Source organism: Odontesthes bonariensis, chromosome 18 (genome assembly GCF_027942865.1).
Source record: "Odontesthes bonariensis isolate fOdoBon6 chromosome 18, fOdoBon6.hap1, whole genome shotgun sequence".
Taxonomy (NCBI): Eukaryota; Metazoa; Chordata; class Actinopteri; order Atheriniformes; family Atherinopsidae; genus Odontesthes; species Odontesthes bonariensis.
In genome coordinates, this window is record NC_134523.1 from 11,063,556 (window position 1) to 11,087,241 (window position 23,686).

General features: G+C 39.1%; 1 protein-coding gene across 1 annotated transcript in view; it reads right to left on the reverse strand.

Moving 5' to 3' along the window:
- Positions 1 to 3,222: 3,222 nt before the first annotated feature.
- Positions 3,223 to 23,686, reverse strand: part of gabbr2 (gamma-aminobutyric acid (GABA) B receptor, 2) — a 179,393-nt gene continuing 158,929 nt past the window's right edge. Inside the window, exons 14-19 of the mRNA XM_075449751.1 lie at positions 15,582 to 15,692; positions 13,733 to 13,957; positions 13,310 to 13,492; positions 12,430 to 12,559; positions 7,785 to 7,902; positions 3,223 to 4,017 (exon numbers count right to left, since the gene is read on the reverse strand). Coding sequence (XP_075305866.1) covers positions 3,852 to 4,017; positions 7,785 to 7,902; positions 12,430 to 12,559; positions 13,310 to 13,492; positions 13,733 to 13,957; positions 15,582 to 15,692 — 933 coding nt within the window. The 3' untranslated portion in view covers positions 3,223 to 3,851. The remainder of the gene's footprint in view (positions 4,018 to 7,784; positions 7,903 to 12,429; positions 12,560 to 13,309; positions 13,493 to 13,732; positions 13,958 to 15,581; positions 15,693 to 23,686) is intronic.

The following is a 23,686-nucleotide window of genomic DNA, read 5'->3' on the forward strand; positions in this document are numbered from 1 at the left end:
CCAACACCCCCTACAGCCTCACAGTTCATGAGGCTAATTTGTAATACCCTGGCTAGTGGCAGCTCATTGTTCACATTAGAAATGCTTCTTTGGCTTTTGCTGTTTCTATACTTTGACCATGAGAGCTGCAGTCTTGGACATCGGTGACGACGTTGGTTCAGTAAAGTAAAAGCAGAATTTGTTAACAAAAAGTGAAGATAAAACAAGGATTGCATAAGTTTCATTCGCACTTTATTCAACGATAATGTGAAAAGTAAAGGCTTTCATAACATTCAGACAACGAAAGAAGAATGTTTTTCCATTAACAACTAATGGCTCAAAAATGTTCAGGTGTTCCAGATGTGGTTTATACAACTTTTTAATATCTAGACCTCATCTTTACATAACAGTTACAGATACTGTAAATAAAAAAAAAGACTTCCAAGAACCCTTGTGGCGTATTTGTGAAATATTTCCTATGTAAAAATGAGAATTTACGTAAAGATCTTTACATATACATATATCTATATATATATATATAATTCTCTATTCTTTCTGTAATAAGAAAACAAGTTATTGCCCCGCATTTAATAGAATTTGTTATCATTTTAAAAGTTTTAATTGAACTTGATGCCATGTGATACCACATATCAAACTGACAAAACAGTAACAGTATGAACCTGTGTGTTTCTCCACTTAATATATTTGTCATATTGTTATAATTCCGCACATGTATGTCTTGTGTTCTCCAGAGACCCTGACGACGACAGATACAAAGATATAATTCTATATGTTGCTTTGATCTTGAAACTGAAAAGATAAAAAGACCTGTCGCAAATACAAACCATCAGCATGACGCTATTTATTACAGGAAACTATGAGCCCTTGACCCACCACAATTGCATTTGAACACATTTTCATTCATGACAAAGATCGAGTTGAATCATGACAGAAAAATAAATAAATTAGGGCACATAAACAAAATAAACAAACCCAAAACAAAACAACACCTGATAATCTACGTTTGGTATTTTGGATGGATAAGTAAAAGTAATTTGGTGATGTGTTGGATAACAGGGGTCATCAACTGCTACTTCCACTTTATTGCCCTCAGTGAACAGCTACTAAACCAGTAGCACGGTAGATAATGTTGAGTTTGTCCACTGAGAATCTTGGCATTGACATGAGTGAATTGATTAAGAGGGTCAAAAGAACCCAAACTAATGGTTTGTCAGAAAATTCATGTTAAACCAAATTGTAGGTGAGAGGTTGGAACAAGAGTGGATTTGTCACAACAGTTGCAAAAACAGAGGTTAGCTCTGTGAATTATACATTTTATTTCATGCCATCTTGAGAAAGCCAAATATCAAATATTCCATACATGGTCACCATCATCAGGGTATCAGCAAATTGTACACAATCACATATAATGTAATATATAAAATGTGCAGTTGTTTCTTTGTTTCTCCTGAAGGAAGAACCAACCCTCTGACAATGTCTCACACATTTTCTCTGAATGTGGTTCTCTGGTTGGCAAAGGTGCGGGAGAAGCTGTGACTCCTTAGAGGTCTGTGCTCGGTGTTTCCCTGCTCCTGTGCTGGGCAATTGGAGAATGAATGTATGTTGAGAGGCTGGATCGAGGAGCGCTTGCACTGAAAGTCACTCTGATATGTCTGACAGCAGGTGGATCTGGACTCGCTCGTCTCCTCATTCAGGCTTCAAGTCCTCCATTTTCCTTTGCAACTGACGTCTAGTTGACAGTGTTTATGGTCAGACACCAGCTTGCAGAAGCAATCTTATCCAGCTGAAGCAGAGCTTTGTCTGTGTCCTCCCCAAACTGTCCCCTTCACATAGGCATGGAACTGAACTTAAATCTATGAAACATACAAGTTACAGATGTGTGGCCAATGTCATTTGCTGGGTAAGCGCAATTATGACCCTATGTATGTAGTGTGGGTCCTGCAGGCTACAATATAAGACAACAGGCACAGCGCTTAACAAACGCCTTAAAAACTAAAAACCAAGACACCAATGGTGAAACAATATGCTGAGAACGAACTGTCTCACACTCACTTAAAAAAGTCTTTTTTTTGCCCACCGAGCCCCCGTTTTGCTTTTCTCCTGCATGAGGAAAAGCCTTACAAAAAAACGCTGACGCTCTCAACGACCATTGTGCTCAATGAAGCCTCCTTGGGTCAAGCTCAGTGGCACTGTATTACATTTCCCTAGCAACTGAGGTATGTTCATCGTTGCTAAGTGAAAAGTGATTTTTCATGACACCCAGTATTAACTGTGAAAGAAAGCCCTGTGTCTGTGCTGTATCACTGTGACCAGCAGTGGTGACATCACCACTTTGGAATTGAAGCTACAGTTAGTTGGGGCTTATAACGCAAGACTCCCACGTGTCTATCGTCATTACTGCTGCGCGTGGAAATTCAGGTCAACTGTTTAATCAGTCAAGCTGTGGAACTGGAAGACCTACATTTTTTCCACCATCACTTCTTTATCTTTATTTCTCCAGACAAAGTTGTGGTATTGATTTCAAAGTCTTGTGCCTTTTTGCCATAGACACCCATTCACCCTTAACTGTGCTGGTTAGCTGTGAGGGCTAGATCAGACGGACATCTTAACAGTCTATAGAGACCGATCTGTGGGTTTCAATATGACCTGGCCCGTGATTAATGCTGAGAACACCTCAACCCATAAGGTGCTCTGTTGGCTTTTAAGCTTACATCTTTATGTGTGCATTTCCTTGCATGTAAACACACATAAAAGACAACTGTGAAACACTCCTGTGGCATCTTTTAGCTCTATTTTCTTACATACGCAGCCTTTGAGACCTGTTAAAAGGCATAGCTCAATATTCTGTAAAACATGCTTTCTGACGACAAATTAATTAAGTGGTAAAATATGAAGCCTCTGAGAAAAACTAGTGGTAAAAATTCAGCAAAGTGGAAAGAAGAGCTGCGTGCATCTTACCCCAAGTGAGAGGAATGGGTCCTGGAGCCTTTTCATGTTCTTTGACTGATTTTAATGCACCGTTGATGCCTATAAGCTGATATTTTAAGAGTTGCACAAACAAATATATATTTCTGTCATGTGTCTAATTTGTAGGGCGCCATGTTTATAAACTTTCATTAGAAATTTTCCCACCTTTGTTGAAAGCTCCACGCTTAGAACCCATTTAAATGTCCATTCACAGCATATACAAAGCTTACAGTACATCAATGTCAGAAATGATGATATTTACATGTCTGCACAAGTTTGGGAAAGGCGACAGGGATGATTTTTTTTTTCCTTTTTTGTGGGGTCTTGCAAATTCCACATGCTCAAACTGATATCCGATCACTGAAGCAGGGAAATACTAAAGTTAGTTGACGGGCTCACATGTAGCAGCGAGCACATACAGTACATACAACAGATAAGAAACAGAAACAGACAATCCCCTCTGAAGCAGATAAGGCTACACGTCAGATTAGGGCTGGTTCGCTGCTGCTCTGCTATTGTGGTGTCACTGTGTTTGTGCATGTGTGTGTATTTGTGTATGTTTGTGTCGGACTGTGCATATGTGTATATGCCTAGGCATGGGGGACAGATGGACAAGGGGATGTAAATAAAAAGATTTTGTAAGGGTCATCCAGTGCCCACTCACCTCCCACCCCTTCCTGACTGATGATATCAGTTCTTAAGAGACCAGGGTGTGGCGGTATGAAGAGTGAAACTTTGTCCTCCTTTCCTCTTTTTGTCCCCATCTCCTTCACGATTCAAGACAAAATACCCACATACGCTGACGATATCAGTCTATTTGTTGTAGAAAAAAAGAACCATTTGTGTCTCCTTTGCAGAGAGCCAGGTGGGGGAGTGAATGAAGCTCACAGACCAGATACCATTACCCGGTAAGAGGGGGGCATGTGTCTGTGCCTCGGACTGGAACCAGGGCTTCCGTTTGGGCTTGTGCAACTGGCATCAACTCCTCCTATGGAAGGTAAGTAAGCGTGGTGCAGGATGGGCAGCTGCAAAGACAGTCGACGCTGTATGCTGCAGATAGAAAAAGAGAGGGATAACATTAGAGGTTACACTAAACTAACTCACCTTATCTATTAAAATGTGAATGCAAAAAATCCGATTTGTTTTTTCTCTTCATGTAATATTATTTGTAGAGCTGCAATTTCCAGTCACACAAAATCTGTTTTCATTCCTGTTTTTTAACATAATCTTCCACATTATCTTAAAGCTCCATCTACCCAACTGTGTTGAATTTGATGTTTTTCTTACATTTGCAGGAAGAAACAAAGAGCAGGATTTTTAAAGTTATATAAGAAAGAATTTATGTCAAAAAAATATGTCAGATCCTGGTTAAGTTAGATGTGCTATTGTCCAAATCATTAGCCAGATCTCCACATCCTTACTCTTTGCCTGTCTACATAAAGTGTGCACAACTTTGTGCAATTTTATAGAATTCAGGGTTCTGTAACCTAATCAAAAGCTGAAAGGTCGTGACAGTGCATCTGTATTAATTTGAACTCAGCACATCTTCTATGGGCTATGGTGAGACTTGGGTTGGTGTATTTGTAAATATAGAGATGTTGAATAAAATTCCCTCCTTCTCCCATTTTCAGCATCAACACGAATCATATGTTGCAAAAAAATGTTACATAAATTCTGGATGCAGTTGCCCGCGCTCACAAACAGAAGCCAGCGTAAAAGTGCCAAAAAGAATCCGACTGATGGATACGAGGAGTTAGTTCCAGAAACATTTGAGGCTCCAATAAACTCCTGCTGTTAACATCTTCAATGAAATCTAATCCAATTAAATGATTCGCCATAGTCACAATAACAAGAACATTGTATTATCTAATTTCACTAAAGCTGGTGGTCATTCCAAAAATGATTACATTAAAAAAAACATTAAAAAAGAAAAGAAAAAAAAGATGACGCCTTTTTCCTTCACACACACTGGTGTTTACAAAAGAAGAATGTACGGTGACAGTATGCACACCTATGAAAAGGATACCACACAATTCACCACAACACTAGAGAGACTATTTCACGTCGTAAATTCTTCTAGAAATTGTCACTCGTCTAAATGTTAATAATATGTTTTTTATTTACAGTAACTGTCTGTGCTATGAATTACTGCAGCTTTGATTTTCCGCCACAAAATTGTCACTTAGGGTTCCACCGGTCTCTTTACAAAAGCAGCAAACATACAATGATCGATCTGTACATCTCTAACTCCTTCCTGTACACGCTGTAGGTTCATCCACTGCAGCTAAAACAGAAGCCGTCGCCCTGATGTGCTGGGTTTCTCTGCTTCACTGATAAGTGTCTGTTTTAATGGTGAAACTGCCATTTTTCTTTTTTTATTGTTGTTTTAAGTATCATGCCAATTTAGCTGTAAACGATGTCTTAATATGTTCATGACACATTAGGAGTGTGACCACATCTATTTAAGGCTAAAAATGAGAGTGGAAATCAGGTTTATGCGCGTGCGTATAGTTTCACCATGTTGAGATTTATGAAACACAATGATACAGACACACAGGTTTCCATATCTGGAATAAAAGAATGCTTGTGCACATTATGCACTGCCTCTGTGCGTACACACAGTTTTAGTCATGAAACTGCGCATAGTTTGATGCATCTGGCCCCTGGAGTTGCATTCACTGGTGAACTGTTGCATGGTAATTAGTCTAATTTTTGTTGTTAGTTCAGTCCTTGGTAGATTAGGTATTCCCACACAGTTTTGCTGTGTAAAATCAGTGCACTGTAATTTTGGTTTGTCCTTCAATTCACTGGACTGACAGAACCTCAATGGACTGTAGGTTTTGTGGAAGACAAATGTCTTATGGTTTCTAATTTCATTTAATTACAAATGCAATTTGAGTGTCAGGAAGAATGTGTACAATATACCCCAAACCTCGGTGCATTTTACCTCCAAGTACTTTGATGAGGTGGGGTATTAAAGATTGAATTTAATATCATAGTTAATATAAACTACAGATGCAACTTGCTAAGCAAGCCAGCACTAAGTGCAGATCATTTAGCTCTCCTTGCTAACTTCTGAACGATTTCCATCCCAAACTGCAATGAATAATAAGAATCCTATCAAATTAAAATGAAAATGTGTTCAGTAAGAACGATTCGATGACAAATTCAGCGACAATGACAAAATATTTTAGATTAAAATTATTAAAACTGAACTGAATTTTTCACTCTTTGGTACCAGAGGCAACAAAAGCCCTGTAAGATTCTCCTGCTGCTCCTTGAGACTGATCATATTAGAACTCAACGAGAAAAAACGAGAACACTGCATTTTATCCGTTTGGTCGCATAAGCTGAATGACTTAGATATGACAATATATGAGAGATTATTTTAGTGACATACTGCCACAGCCACAAATGTAGTCGACCTGCCCAGTTTACGAATAAAATTTTCAACAAATACAAAATAGTAAGTGTCGTTCCTACGAGGCCTCAGCATTTCTGTAATTGTTTATCATGTAGTCTTCAGCACTCTTCTTCCAAGCCTCGCTTCTTCTTACTAAGCCCCTAATCCACTGTTCCTCCCAGCTTCTGGGATCATCTGACAAAAAGAACATTTCATGCTTCTGCCTAGTGTGACACTTCGCACCCTACCTCACCAGAGCTGCTGCGACTGCCATCCGTTTGCAAGAAAAGTACATGGCCAAATGCCTCTTACATAATTAATCATGAGGGGAAAATTAAATTCAAGCTTGTTCAGCAACAGACCTACAGAAATGTCTTCGTTGGGTGAACTTTGAAATATAAATGGTCCTCAGCCCGGGTCGTTATCCTGACCTCTTCAACTTGCAATGGAAACACAATCTTGCTTGCCTCCTGAGAGATATCTTTCCATTGTATGGGTATTTTTGGAGTTTCAAATATGACACTGATGCTACGCTTGGCAATTACATACACCTGGTATGTTTACAAAGTATTCATCCTGCTCTACCCATTTACTTTCAGAACTCTTTATAACTTTTTTATATTTGCCTCCTCTTTCTCATCACCTTCCCTCTCACTACCCCCTCATCTCTCTTCCTTCCATGTGATCAAACATTCATGTGGCATGGGAATAGCTCCGAGTGTTCCTTTACTTCTGTTCTCCTCCCTGTCTATTTTCAGAGCTGCTTCCAATGCAAGCTGTAAATCACTGGTTACATAAGCCTCTGTGAGTCTCTACCTCCTCTCTTTCCTATCCAAACAGATTTCTCTCTTTTAGTCCAACTCCTCTCTGCAACTGCCTTCTTATCAATACCGTGCCCTCTTTGTCTCCAATATCCCTTCTCTCCATCCATCTGGCATTCTTCTCCTGGTCCTGGACACACCAGTGTAGGAGGCAGAGTTCTCAGTGATGCCTTAAAGTGTCCCCCTCCTCCCTGATGAAGTCAACATCATTCAGCTTTGCTGCCTTATGAATAATAAGTGAATGCAGAAGTACATTTGTGACATTAGAGCTCTGAGTACCCAAGACAACTTCCTTTTGAAGTTGGGACACAAAAATCAATCAGTTGCGCGTCTACGTGTGTATGTGTTTGTAAATAGGCAGCAGTGTTTCCTGCACAATGGGAGAATGCACATGCATTCTGGGTGGTAATATGTATGTTGATGGGCACGAGAAAGTCCATGTATTCACAAGGCTCTGTTGCCAGAGCAACCGGCTGAGAGCTGCTTGTGGTTTTGCGCTACATGTGATGCGTCGTCTGATGAGAAAGCTAGCTAACAGATGAGAGGAAGGAGGGATACTGGGATAAAGGAGCTAAAGAAATGGGAGAACTCACTGTTCAGGCGAGTTGATATCCTCCAGAGGACCTCTGTTTATTCTGGAAGGATCCATGGAGCCCCACTGCGCTTGTGGTTTCTGCTCCAGGTGGTTCTTCAGTATTGACTTCTCTCCATCTGCATTGAAACAAGTTGACATTTAAAAGAAAAAGAAAAAAAATCTGAATTTGTCAAATTTACTGTCATACTTTCCTTCTCAGAGGTTATATACGCCGACGACAGCAATTACAGATTAGCATTTAAGGTGCTTTAACTCCAAATACTTCAGTCTGAACTTTGGTTTTAAAACAAAACAGAAAGCAACAATAATCTGTTTATCCTTTATGTCTGGCATGTCCGTATTCACTGACCAAAAGGATGCTTTTTTTTTTTTTTGTTAGAGGATCCCTGAATATAATACAAACACGCAAAAAAAAAAAGCTGACAAAAGTGTGTTTTTGTAGGGATATGTTGATGATGATTCCTTTTTTATTTACACTTGACAGTTGTGTCAACTGTCAAGTGTAAATAAAATGTGCTGAGCATGTCGTATTTGATCAACTTCTCGGAGGTGGAGATGTTTACTTTTACATTTTGTGTGAACCCAGATGAACAGGGTTTCACGGCAGTAGGAATACAACAGCTGCTTTCACTCGTTCCAGGGAGAAAATGGCAGCTGATTGCCAGAAAAAAAAATCTCTTGATCTGGCAAAATATGACAAACCTGAAGAGCAAGTCTTCAACCTATAAATTGTTTGACAATATGCCAGCTGACTGAATACTCGTTAGTTTCCCATTTTAGAAAAAGAAGATCTGTTACATAATTCAATCACAAACAATCACTAACGAAAGTTGTAAGAAATGAATCAAAAACTTAACTGGTTTTCCTGTTCTACACCTGGAGAGCAATGGATTGCTCCCTTTCCCCCCCTCATGTGTCCCAGATTTTCCAGGACTTGCCGACCTGATTCACTGATGCCAACATCCCATGCTCCCATCGGACATCTATGCTTGCTGAACTATTTTAGCTCTCTTTGCATTATGAACAAAGCCTAACCATGTAGATCTTAAAGCACTGCCACACATATTTATACACGTCAGTATGAAATGAATGTGTGCAACACAGTGTATGGATTTGTGCCCCAAAAAGGTACTGGGTATCAAGCTTTTATCTAGTTTGTCACTACATAACCCATGAACATGGAGTAGAGACACTATATGCACTATAGATAATATCAACTTTGCACTCTGTATCTCCATTGAAAGGATTGAGAGCAATGAGGAATCGCACAAAACCGTATTCAGTGCAACAGTGCATGTCTGGACGACTGACATGACTTTACTGTATCCTTCCAAAAATTTGTTCTTATATGAATTAACATGCAATGAATAAAGAAGTGGAATCTCAGACTTGCAAAGCCTCCATGTATCCAGCTGAATCAAAGACAAAAAATGTAAAACATTGATATTGTTGTCCTGCTGATGGTGTTTCACGCCAAAATTAAGCTGGAATGAGCCAGGCCACATGGTCATCCCTCCACATGGAAAGTAAAAGCTGCTAATGCCAATAAAAAGTTCTGAATATCTGATCCGTTACTCACACTGCAGCACAAGCACACACGTACTGAAATATCTTACTCCACAAGAAAGAGCCTTACACGATCATCCATCTTCAACACGGTAATGAAGATACAATATTATCATTGAAATGTATAGAAAAATTGTACTGCCAATCGCCACACTCAGGATTTAAAAAATGCAGACAGTGTTATAAGTCTGTAACACTGAAATGTTTAACTCAGGCTAATATCGGGCCGTGGCTGTCAGACTGTAGGAAAACCGTAACTGTCATCTGCTGGTATTCTCCAGCATCGCCGTGTGCCTGAATGTATTTAAGAAAAGAAGACAGTTAAAGAAAGGGAGAGAGGGGTGGAGTGTTGCCTCTCGCCCCTTTGTGAGTGAGTGTAATCTCTGTTGACATAGCATTCTTCTCTTAAAACAGTCACTCATTCACAGCCCCCAATATATTTAGACCAGTTCTTCTATGAATACTGATGACTACGGCTAGGCGGCAGTGATGATGACAATGACTGCCAAGCATAAGCATACTGATGCTTGGGAAAGGCTTACATGCTGGTGATCTTTAAATGAAACTTAATGACCTGTGATTTAATTGCCATCATGTGAGTCAGAATGACTTTTGAGAGCAGCACCTCATGTGCTGCCACTTTATTGGAACCTTCTCACTGCCTCGCACTTTAAAATATCATAACCAAGATTCATGTGCTTCTTTCTGACTGAAAATGTAATGTTAAATCGGTATGAGCTAACCTTATGTCAACTTTAATCATTGTATACAGCATAAAAGGACCAGTTTCTCCCAAAAAAATTGTAGTAACCAAATATGATCGTGATGTGGAAAATATCATGAAGAAGTGTTTTTTCATCATTATTCAGTTTGTGTTTAAAATGTCAAAAGCAACCAATTCCACATTAAAATGCAGTTGCTATTGTGAAACACTTTGGTCAGCTGAGGTTGTTCAAATAAATTTTTAATTTAATTGAAAAATGACTAATTCCACAACTACTTTGTTGGCATAAAGGTTGGAGACATGTTTTGTTCCATAGAAATTGTTATAGCATATGGTTGTAGTTGACACTGTGTTTGAAAATCTGTCTGATTTTTTTTCCCCTGATGATTTTCTTTCTGTAGAAATATATATAAATGAATATTTATGCAGAGGAAACCCACTATACTAATCTCTGTTCACCCCTGGCAACAAACAAAAAGAGCATGTACAAAGATTCAAGCAAATATAGATTTATCTATGAGCCCACACACTTTAAATTCTACTTCACTAAAGATAATCTAATGTCAGCTGCCAGCTGCTGCCAACACATTACTCTTATCAAAGGGAAAATGTGAGAATGTTTTAGCTTAAGTCATCTTCAGGCAAAATGCCACAACTTCTATTTTTGCTTTCATTCTGTCATTCATTTTAATGATCTAAATGTTTTGGTACATTTGGAACCCATCACATGGTAAGAAAGAAAATAAGCTAATGGGAAAAAAAAGCAAACATTACACCGAGATGAGCCACATCAAATCCCTGAAAAATCTAATGGTAAACAAAACTGACTGCAGGATTTTGGTTGGGATTCCTTGAAGGATAAATATAAAAGAGGTCAAAATTCTCACAGATGGTAGCTTATGCATTAGTAATCCACTAATTAAAATAGTCTTGGCATTGACTTCTCCCTCTCTGCACTCCGAAAACACTTCTCCACCACCACAACGCCACAAACATATCTCACTATCTCTCCTCGTTTCGGCTCCTCTCAATTTCAAGGAATCATCTAACATCATGTCTAAAATAACCATTAATGTATAGAACATTTCAGAATTCCACCATGCTATTTACCTTCCCAAACTCAGACAGATCCATCAAAAGTCCCTCAGAGGGACTTTGTGGTGGCGTGGGCATCGGACATGCCCAGTATATATCGCTGTCATTCTCCTGCTAAAATGGTGGCAAATGCAAAGTGATGCTGCTGGGCTGTAACGATTCGCTGATTCAATTTGAGGAAGCGGACTTCATTATGTCTAAGATACAGTTACATCCATCGAAACTACATGAAAAACGGAGGAGCAAAGAGACACAGGCTCTCTCTACTGGAAAAAGACTGACGTGACATGTATTTTTATATTTTCCATTTGCTCGTCTCTCCCAGTGATGGCTCACCTTATCTGGTCTCTAACCTCTCTGTACTCTTATCTTCACTGTTCCTGTCAACAGAGACCAAACCACACTACAAATACCCAAATGATAGGTATAAGATTAAGTGTACTGTAGAGATACTTTGGGTTTGACAATAAAGATGTTAAAGTATGAGTTCATAAAGTGTGACTTAAATAAGTGTAAAACTTGCCGAGCACCAGTGATGTATTCAGGCACTGTAGCTAATCTCACAGCTTATTATAGACATCTCAGACAGTCCTGCGTCCCGCCTTAACCTGCAGCTGACAGATGCTTCCGCAATGAGAAAACAAAATGTCAAAATATTCCTTCACGCAGCCATACGGAAAGCAGCTGAATTCCTAATTCCTTTAGTAAGTCCACTGAATATCAAAGCAGTCTATACAGGTAAGGAATATATATTTCAGCTCAGTCTACAACGAGATGTTTGAAACCTTTCATAATGAACTTTTACATCACATAAGCAATGAATCGAGAATCTTGTTCCATTCAGGAATCCTCCATATTCATTAGATGAATCATGAGGTTTCGTCATAGACTTTGGAGGATTAGTTTCAAGCAAACTGTAGAAATTATGTTCCATCTTAAACTTTAGACCTTTACGAAGACTGCATTGCTTTTATTTTCATGTTTTAACATCAAACCTATCAATCATCTGAACCCAACTGATTTTATTTTCAATATGACGGTTTTGTATTTTCAACACTTTCCAACTGAGTCAAAACAATTTTGTGAAATGGTTTGTGCTATTGAGCTCGGGATTTTCAAGAAATGGGGCCAGTTGTGTATAACTAAAAGCCCATCTCACAGAAAATTTTGAAACATTTTCCCCATGTAAATATCCTCCTTTTCCCATTTTGTCACATCCTACGAATGAAACAACTTGAAGGGACAACCAGTTCCTCACCTTTGCCATCTGTGAAGTTGCGTATGCTGAGGATATTGTTGGCATCTGGGTAATGGTTCTGTTTAATGTAGGGAGTTTTCTCTGGCGTGTCCTGCAGCTGCATGGTCACTTCCTCTAGCTCCTTGTCCAGCTTTTCAGAAGCAAGAACAATAATTCAGCATTCGTTTATGTTGTTTTATCTTTATAAAAGTGACATTCTAGATGAAAAGTTAGCATATATCACTCCATTACACAGATAACCAATCCCAAAAAGGCAACAAGGTTATTGGGCACTTGTTTATTATGCTGTTTTTTTTTTTTTTTTACATTTTCAAACTTAGTAAACAAAGTACAAGACACCTTACTGGCAAAGCTATATCTTTTATGTTCTTCTTCCAATAACTCCATAACTAATTTGCCGTGATTATTCACAAAATGAAGCAGCAGAAATTATTCTCTGAGACATGATAGAAAGCGAAGGTGACTGCTGATGGATTTTTTTTTTTATTCAAATGTCCCTATTTAAAGTCTCAAGACGATTTATGAAATGTGTCATTACAGTGCAAAGCACATATAAGGAATCACTTCGAGTGACCAGTGCAGCTTTTAACAATTATTATACTAAGAGGTAACAAAATGACTGAAAATCACTGATGAGCATTTGAAAATTGACAGACGACCAGAGAGATATTACTTCTCTGGTTTAGTGGGGATAAAGACTTTGTTCCTTCTTTCTTCTCCTATTGAACTTGTGCTCAATTACTGAATTTAATTGCCTTTAAAATGTCTTCTTCCCATTATTGCATTAAAAACCTTTCTACCCATTACTCCCCTGTCGTGTCGTGTAAAATAATGAACGGTGGTTAAAAGGAATACATAAGAAGAAGCTCTTGGCTCAGACCTCCGTTATCCTCATGCGAAGGCGGTGGTTATCAGTTTGAAGCCCGTCCAGTCGAGATGTGTTGGCCTGGTTTACGCTGGTGACTGATGTGGAGGTCTTGGAGTCTTCTTTCTTCTGATTCTGGGTGAACTTTAACCTCCTGTTCTGGGTGGCTGCGTCTGGGTTTGTTCTCATGGTGATAAACTGGAACAGGCGTTACAAGTATTAATCACAGCTGCACTCAGGGATGAAATGGCTTGGGCTAAAAAAAGGTACACAATAACTGTTTACGCTGCATTTTTAGCTTCCAGGAATTAGAGAGGTTGGTGAGTGAACATGGTGTTAATCAAGCACTCCAGTTTATGTTGATAAAAAGTCTTCCACTTATGATCATAAACTCACACACACACTCACACTAACTGCCCTCAATAATGCAAAACTGACCTTGGGAACGAAGACCAAGCAGAGAGTGATGGTGCTACAAAAGATGATCACCAGAGCAACAATGCAGAACTGGACATTGGGCTGATCTCTGGTCAGAAAAGACACTGCAGCACCGATGATGCACATGATCCCTACATTGTACACACTCATTCCGATGTATTTGCTATCATTGAGAGCAGGAATGCTAACGTTCCTGGTCTCCCATGCCAGGAAACAGCCAAACAACTGTTTAGAAAAGAGAGAAGAAGAGTAGAAATAGAGTTATTGAACGTGTAAGAAGAGTTAACAAAGACATTGCATCACAGCCGAAAGCAGCATTTGACAAAGCTTTAAGAGATGCTTACTTTAAGAGAAACAAAAATGAATGTTATTACATGACAATGCCTTCGAGAGGAGAAAAAACGAAAAAGTTATGTATAAAGCAGACAGTTCCATGCCTGTATAATCTTGTGAGAGTGAATTGTTCAGTGGAACATTAGGGTTGCAGCACCAGCTTGCTGAATAATTGACTGTGTGCTGTGTAAAATGGTCTACCTATTTATTTATGCTCTAAATGAAAGTGAAATGAGAAGAAGAATTAAAAGAACTGCCATCAAGTCAAGTGTACATAAGGTGTATGAACATGTGAGATGTGCCTGTCTCCATTTATATGCGTGTGTATGAAAAAGGGGATGAGTCGAGCCTTAAAGCTTTGCTCTGCACTTCTGTACCACATACAGATGCGGGTTCCTGTCAGTCAGTTTGTCTACCACTTAAATTTAAAAGATATTTTGTTGCTGGTATTTCTCTGCCTAAAATGCTTTACTTCTCTGTCTGTCCAACCCACCACGCGATGTCACTCCCAAAGCAAAAGTGTGTATGAGATGCGAATAACGGCAGAATGTAATGATTTGCAAATCCTTTATGATCTATATTCAATTAAAGATTGCACAAAAGACAAAATATGTTGAGACTGGGATACTTTCAGGACAATATATATATATATATATATGTATTTTTTTTATAGGTGGGACAGGGGCTAGTTTACCATTGTGAAGCTTCACCTCCTAACAACATTTTCTGAGTCTTTGTGAAGTGACGACATCAGTTACTGAGAGTTAAAAGTGAAACGTTTTCACAAAAAGAGCAGGAACACATAGCACACTTAAATACACAAACTGCTCTTGCAGAGCAATACTATTGCAACATGTACAGAATGTGATTTGTTTTGCTTTTACTGAGATGCTGTGCTATGCTGGGGGCAGCATACAGTGTGTAGATTCAGAACCTTTGTGCTGTACTAAATATTTCAGCCTTGCCAGCACCTTCACAAATGTGCAAGTTACCCATGCCGTGTGCACTAATGCATTTCCATGTTATTGTGGATGCTAGCATGAACTGTGTGTTGAGGCTGTATGGTTCATATCCTCTTTAACATAGAGGACATGTTATCCATGAAGTAAATTAATAAAAAATTCTTGTTTATCTACTTTTTTTTTCTTAATTAGGTTTATTTTTGTGCATTTGTGGACATACAGTGACAAACTGTATTCGCAATGCAAATATTTAACCTGATTTTAAGAATCTTTAGACATTACTATGCACCACAGACATTGTATTCCCATAATTCTTTGTACTTTTTGCATACTTTACGTCTCTAGAAAGCTTTTTTAAAATGTCACTGACCTGTTGCCAATCAAACAGATCTGAGATGTTACACCAGGTGTTGGTTTTTTTATTTTCTAAAAAAACGTGTGGCTGGCATTAAATTCAAATATAACAGACATTTTTCATATAGGAGTTTGAACTGTAAAGGTTATTTGTGTGTGTCCAGACTGTGATTACATTGTGAGATTTTGTGTTCTCTCACCATTAGCAGTCCTTTGTAGGCGTAGACAATGCCCAGCCAAATGGTCATATGGGTGTTCTCACAGTGCTCCAAGAAGGGACGGATGGCAATGTCCCGGCCTTGGGGGTCTGCCTGTTGACAACACAAGTAAAAAAGGAAGAAAAATGAGTGCAACTCAGACAGAACAGTTTGATCGTTGGTTTTCTTTCCTGACATTTCACACGTAGGAACAAAGGCCAAACAGAGTGCTGCAACTCTTAATGAAGGGTGTCAGTGATCAGACATCCAGGTGCGCAGCCAAATGGTCTCCCTGTTACGGCCTTCTCCAAAGTCGACTGGGGGTAAATCAATCTGTGCTTGGGATACTAATGGGCACGACTAACGATAATGCATTAATGTGATTGACCGTTTCTGCTTTCTTTCTCGTTTTTCACTCTGTCATACTGCATCACCATCCAGCCCGTGTCTCTTTCTCTTTTTCATACATTTCTTTTAAAATCCACTTTCACCAAAGGTCATCGTACGTTTGACTTGCAGAGCAAATTGGGACCCGTGGCAGAAGTTAATTCACTACAATGCGTCAGTTCCCTCTTGTCTTCCTTACTCTCTGCACAAGGCAAAGTTTTAATAAGAGCATTTATAGATACCTGGTGCGAGGCTAAGCATAATGCCATGCTGCTATCTTAAGTGTGCTACCTCAGGCTTATTTACATTAAGATATATCTCATGTCTAAGCAGTTGGTGTGTGTGTGTGTGTGTGTGTGTGTGTGTGTGTGTGTGTGTGTGTGTATATATAGTACAGTACAATTTTGCACTCACTAAAATTTTGTATATAATAATTCAAGAGCGAAAGAAAGATGAGAAAAGAGAGGGAATAAGCTGTTAGATTTCTGTTCTCACACATAGTAGACTGACAGTGTACTGTCTGAGTGATGAAATGCTCTCCATTGTTGAGAAATACACACACCTATTCCTCTCGATGTTGCAAAATGCCTCCTGCACTTGTGATACTGAACTGCACATTCCTTATTCAGCTCATTTGAATGGAGATTACAGCGATTCATTCCTATTCCGTTTGACCTTCATGAATTTACATCGATGGCTCTCTATAGGATGATCACTCAAAATGAGTGCTTAAAGAGCTGTACGGATTCACCAAAAAGGGCTGAAGGAAAATGGACTCATCCCGTATAAATTCTAGTTATATGCAATGTGTATCACAGTTTTCTAGCCTTTCTTCCCATGTTCCTGCCTTAGAAATACAACTTCCACAGTGTTTCCTATGCCGCCTTAATTTTCTTTCTTTTACGTTTGCTAATAGAAATCCCATGTTTGCCAAAAGACACTCCAAAAACATGGCGGGCACTTACTCACAACTCCCATATGAGGTTTCCTTTTCCATCATCTTCAGAACCCGTGGCATCTACAAACATTTATACATTAAAGATTGACGCTTGCGTCAGTGACAGTGAGTTCATGCAATTTGTTGAATCCCTCCTGTAACCATGTCTGCGAGTTCCCCAGCAACTGTATGGCTCTCCTCACTCATATCTGTGAATATAGGATTTTTTAAAAATTGTATTATTTTATTTTTTGGCTTAAGGTGAGGAACCCGATAGAAATGGGTTGCTTTTATAAAAGCCTTCAAGAGGGAGGAAAATTTTAAAAGTAGGGCAAAGGATGACGCACAGACAGGGTATTTTTTACCCCTCACAGGAAACCACAATTATTTAGACAAGGGGGATACTAAGACTAAAAAATAAACGTGTTATTGTTGAGCTGAAAGTTACTATTCATAAGTATTTTACAACCCGTAAGGTGATGGAACTGAGCATGGCAAAAAAAAAAATAAAAAATCTAATCAACCAAAATGCAGTTTAACCAAATGTGCCAGTTTTACACAGTTAAGGGGATTATTCTCATGTCTGATTATTATTCTGTTATAGAGCAAGAACAGAATTTCAAAAATAGGCAGCAGAATCTTAAGACAGGTTTTATTGGAGTTTATTTTGAGAATCTGAAAGTAGAAATCAGTCCCCTGTGCTCATATTCATTGTTGATTATCAGTTTGTGAAGGGAAAAACAAGTTTTACAGTTTGAGATCCTGATCTTGAAACTCTATTGTTTTATATATCATTAAAGTAAATAAAGTCACTGTTTATAGTAATATTTCGATTCAAAATCTCCCACAATGTTATATTTGACTGAGACTGAGTGAGTGACTGAATAAGTCACTTTTGTACCTTTTCTCAGTGCAAAAATCTGAAAGCAGAATAAACCATTACAAATCAGCTCATTTAAAAGTAGAGAAGCAAAAACTTGGAAATTCATGGCTACATTCAGATTTCTGTCCTGGCGGTGGGTGTATGATCACATATCAACAATGTTCATCATGTGTCTGCAGTGAGGTCAGAGCTCTCGGCTCTTTTCAGCTTAATAGCTTTACATCATCATCTGCATCTTTGGCATCTATGTATATTTATGTTTTGTGCAGAACAACCTCTTATTCCAACAACAATGCTCCAGGAAGTCTCACTTCTTGCAAATCATTTCATTCATTCAAAATGAGAGACACATTCCACATCAGTGCTCTTTGCATAGTCGCTCCAAGCAAACTTGTGTCACTAACAACTGAATGATAAGACAAAATGAGATATAATGCTTATTAGGCTGGGGCCTCTATCGCAGTACAGCAGACAGGAGCTCTCACATTTTGGAGTAATGCTGTCTGGGGAGTTGCCAGGCAACAGGGCTGTAGGCAGCAGGCAGCCCCAAAGTGGTGGTGGTGGCGGTAAAAGTGCCAGTTTACTGTCGTTTTTCACAGCATTAGCCTTCTAACAGGATCACTCTGGGAGGGCTACAGCACGCACAGTGCTGGTTGATCATCCGTGGAGAGATGGATCCAGATGACGAGATGTGGGGAGTGATAGGGACATGAGGGAGCAGAAAAATAAGGGTGGGGTAGATAAAAGAAAGGAGCAAGAAGAATACATGGATCTATGTTTGAAATGAATGAAATAATAGAGAGAAAGCAAAGTAGACTGATTTATATATACATAACGTCGATCCAATTTTCGTTGAACGGAAGAAAAATATAAGGAAGGAAATGGAATTCAAGCCAATACCCATTTTTAAACCACAAGCGGAGACCCTATTGTCAGCAGCAGCGTGTTTACGCTCAGTGTGCTAAGGGCTACAAGAGACACAGAACTGGAGTTATGTCCAATTACTACCACTACCTCCCAGAAGAAAAACCTTAAGCTACAACAGCGTGAGGGGATGGCATTACACTGAATTACGCAAGCTGTGGTAGATCATAGTTTTTGCTCATCATAACTTTCTGAGATAATTAGGTTTGCTTGTTCGTTATTTTTGACCCGACGGTGGATGTTAGGCTCAACAAAGCGGCACTGCAGGGGAACTTTCAGCTGTCATGCAGACAGGTAAAAATCTTCCAGAAGGGCTCTGAACTGTAATGCATTAAGTGCGACGGCTACACAATTCACACTATTGTCACACTTTCACCCCACACATCCATCTTCTCACACAGTGAAAAACAAATTCACAACTGACGATGCTGTGGTGTAAAAAGGGAAAACTTTTGACCTTTTTTTTGTCCAGTGTAAAAAGGGCTCATCAGATTTGGTTTTCATCACAGGTGTTCAGACAAGCATGTTCCATGGCTATCCAAGTCAGAGCAGATAGATTGCTCTTTTATTCCCATCTGTTTTAGTGCAAGTAATACAGTTTATTTAATAGATCTTTAAAAGATCTCATGTCTAAAAGACATGTAAAAAGCTGAGAAATCAGCATCAGTTTGTTAAAAAAAAAAACAGAGTTTGCATTATTATCCATCCATGTTCTTTAACCAAGCTTGTGAATGCTGTTCAGTAATCAACAGTCATGTTTCCAGTTACCATGCAACAATGGTGAACCTTTGTATAAAACAAAAGTAACCATGAATGTGTTCCCTGTGATAAATTATCTATCTCAAAAGAGCCTGAAGTCTTTTCAAGTTGGTTTTCAAACTGAACTGAATTAATTAGAAACCAGAGGGAGCTTGAAAGGAAGGCAAACACTTAAAAAAAAAAATCAAAATGTATGATGTACGTGAGGGGAAAAAAAGCAACATGATTAGTTGTTAACTCACTAATCCCTCATTAAATGCTGGCATGTTTCTTTCAAGTCATTTAAAAGCTTAGAAATACAAACAAAAATGACACCCACATAGAGAATACTGCCTCTCCTATGTCCCTCTCAACTCCATCATTACAGCAGCTGGGGCTGGTTTTTAGATGTGGACACAGCCTGTCAATAAGATGGCCCCTGGCCTATTGCATTGCAAGGAGAGATCGACTAACAAATGAGGCAGGAAATGGGGAGCTCACTCATTGTCACCTGCAGCTACTTCATGCAGAAGTTTGTGTGTGATCATATGTCATTTTGGGTCCCAACATTTGCACTTTCTGTGAGTACAGATTCATTATGTGAATGGGCGTGTGTGTGTATGTGTGTATAGATGAGTTATCAGACAAACACTGATGAAGACTTCATCGGTCATACTGGCAATAACATCATAGAAGATTACACCAAGGTGACCGAATGAGGAAAAGAAAAGGATGAGGGGGTGAAGCTTTCGACTGGAGTTGCAAGTTGTTCTCTCTGAAATCGAGAAGAAAATGACTCTGATGAAAAACGACAGAGCGAAAATCACAGAGAATAAGGCTAAGGGAGTGAAAATGAGAATCACTGAAAAAGAAAAACAGCCTATTATGGATTTTTTTGGTCCTTGAGGGTGTCCTTATAAAGTTTTGTCATAAAACACTTTGTAAAGTTACTGTGTTGTGATTACTCCAGGGATGAAATATCTTACATTTATGGATGTCTTAGCATTTTGCAATCTTTCTCAGAATAGTAAACGATGCCACAGCATATGCTGGATTTTAAATAAAATACTGATTTAACCGTTGCTCACGTGCTGAATGTAAACCAGGGAAAGAAACAAATTTGTACAGAGGTGTCCAAAACAGATCTCACTTGTCCTGCATGTGTGGCATTTACTGTTGTCATACATGAACTAGGGCATGTTTACTATTTGTCACATGTCAGGTTATTGAAGCATGCACTAATAACTAAACCTAATGTGTCATTGTCTGTGGTTTTGCTGGGCCTGGGCGAAAAAACGATAACGATAGCTATCGAGGAAAGGTTATTCCTCGATATAGATCGTTAGATGATCGATATACTTTTCGAAAGATTACATTCGTCCACCTTTTGACAGACAATACGAATAGCCAATGACAACGAGAGTTGCGCCGCGCTGAACCAATCACGTGGCTGGAATAAAGCCAAGTTTGTTTGTGCTGCTACTGCAGCCGTATAAAAAAAGAAAATTAATGCTCCCTGGGACGAAACGATGGAAGACACAACCCAAGGCATAAGGGATAGCTTTGTTGATAAGAAGGGCCCCAAAAGTTCAGTGGTGTGGAGGTATTTTGGTCTTTCGAAGTCCGACACAAAACCAGAGTAGTTTGCACTGCAAATTATGTCTAGCACATGTTCCGACAAAGACAGGGAATACCACTAATCTTTTTCATCACCTGAAGCGGCGCCACCCGTTTGAGCACGGAGAATTAAAACTTCTACAAACACAGCCTAACAAGTGCTAATCTTCCCCCAATAACAACGCCTGTGCAGCAGCAACAGAAGAACATACAGTCCACTTTATCCAGCGCCGTATGACAAAAAGTCAAAGAGACACCGTGATATTACAAATGCAGTAGCTTATTGTATTGTAAAATACATGCTGCCAATAAGCACAGTGGAAAATAAGGGGTTCAAGGTAATGGTAAAAGTCTTGGACCTGATATATATTGATATGGACTGATATGAAAAACATCGTTATAGGACTTTTTCCCATATCGCCCAGCCCCAGGTTTTGCTTATTTTCTAGTCAGGACCTAGACTTTTAGGGGTTGTTTGTTTTCGTTGACAGTTAACCGTACTTCTGGTCTTATTTTTTCAATCAGTCCGTCTTTGTGCTCTGTAAGTAGTTTGGTTTCATTTTTCACACCTGGTGTTCTTTGAACCTTGCTTGTTCATCATGCCTCTTGGTATGCTTTTTGTTTCTTATTTTCCTGTATCCTGATTATATCTGCATTCAAAGACCACCATCTTTCCTGCATTACAGTTTATCAAATGTAAGGGCTTAAGGTCTGAGGGAAAAGGGTGCAAGCATTGGCGCAAAAGGAGAATGGCTGAAAGGGATGGAGGTATGGAAAGAATCAATACAGATGAGTAGAAGACCCAGGATGAGAGCTATGAGTGCAGCATGTGCAGGAAAATGATACATCAAGACCACAGAAGGCAAAAAGATGAGAGGATAAAAGGCATCCTGGTGCCTCAGTAATTTGAAGGAAATGGCATTGAAAGCAGTCAGCACTGTTTTCATGAACACTATGAAATTTTGAACAGCGGTAATGGCCTTTAGACAAATAAGATGGGAATGTTGCGAGATGGGTGATCAGCTCAGCTGGTTGGACAGAGGGGATGACAGATGTAAGAAGAAGAAAAAAAACATCAGCATATGTTTGCTAGATTTTTCTTGCAGGCTCAACGTGACAACAGTAGCAACTATATATCCATTAATAATCCAGATGTCAAACTTTGTACTAATACCTACATATTTCAATGTCTCCTTGAAAAATGAAAGACCATTATCTTCCACATTACTCTTGTGCAAGTTGGCAGAAGGAATTTGGAATTGACTTCCAAAATATGTTACAAATCCTGCGTCTCGGCACACAACTTAAAGTTAGACTTTAGCTGAGCTTAGAGAAACTCTCCACTCTCAAGGAGGATGAATAATAAACCTACCTTCATTGGCTTCATCTACAGACTCTGGACAATTTTGTGCTGTGATTTTCAAACCTACAAATAAGACAAGTAAGGGCTCTCATGCACCAAACTGACGTGAAGAACCAGTGCCAACAAGAGGGCCCCTGCTGGGTTTCCTTGAGTTGCCAGAATCTGAACAAACAAAATAACAGATGAACACACCGCAAAGAAGGGCTTCCAACTGCCAGCTAGGACATACAATCTGCGCCAGTGTAAGAAGACATAGCTTTATACAAAATCCAGAATTTTTTATTTGACTTTTGATTCAATTAAAAAGAAAAAACATACATAGCAGTGTGTGCTTTGTGTTTCTTCAGTAATGTAAAAGAGTCTATTTTGAGATTCCCATGATTCCCATTTGGTCTTCAGTCTCTTCACTCTACGTGGCCAGGTAAATGTGAAAGTGATGCTTGTTTTGGGTTGGAAAACAAAAAGATGACAAATAAGCAGTTAGCTTGGCTTGAACTGGCTGAAAAAGTCCAGAGTCCAACAATGGCAAATGGGCGCACACACCAAAAACACAACAGGGAGAGAGATGTTTACTGATGTTTCAGATGTGATCAACTGCTGATTGGGGCCTTATACACCAAGCCGACAAACACTGACCAAAACACTTTTTCAGGGAGCTGACTTTAAAAGAAAACAGCTCTGATTTCTTCATCTTTTTGAGAATAACCTTTGATCATGCCCTTTCAAAATCTGCATGTTTTTGGCCTAAAATATACACATAGCTGCCTGATACTGTTATCTCCCTATTTGGATATTTGATCTGCAGCTGAATAGCCGTCTTTTTTTCCACTGGTGCAGCTATAGCATCAATGCTTCAAAGTTTTAGCAGAACATTTTATACACAAAAAAAATGTGTGTATATATATATATTATATACTACAGCTTTTTTCAACAAAAATTCTGTTACATGCAGGATCCTATCTATATTGCTAGAGAGTCACTCTCAAAGTCCTCAAAGCAAGCTTCAAGTTTGACCAAGTGCTCCACTTCATCCCTAGCCATGTGGGTGTCAGCCATCCAAATTCATAGTGTGTGTGAACACCATCTAACTGTACATGTGAGTGTATGTGTGTGCTGGGGTGAAAGAGCTTGGGTGTGTTTTACTGTAGAATCCTAATCACACCAGATGGGTGACTAGGATGTTCCGCTCCAGTGGATCTCCACAGATATGATATACACATATATTTCTCTTAAGAGAAAAAGAGGGAGCACAATGACAG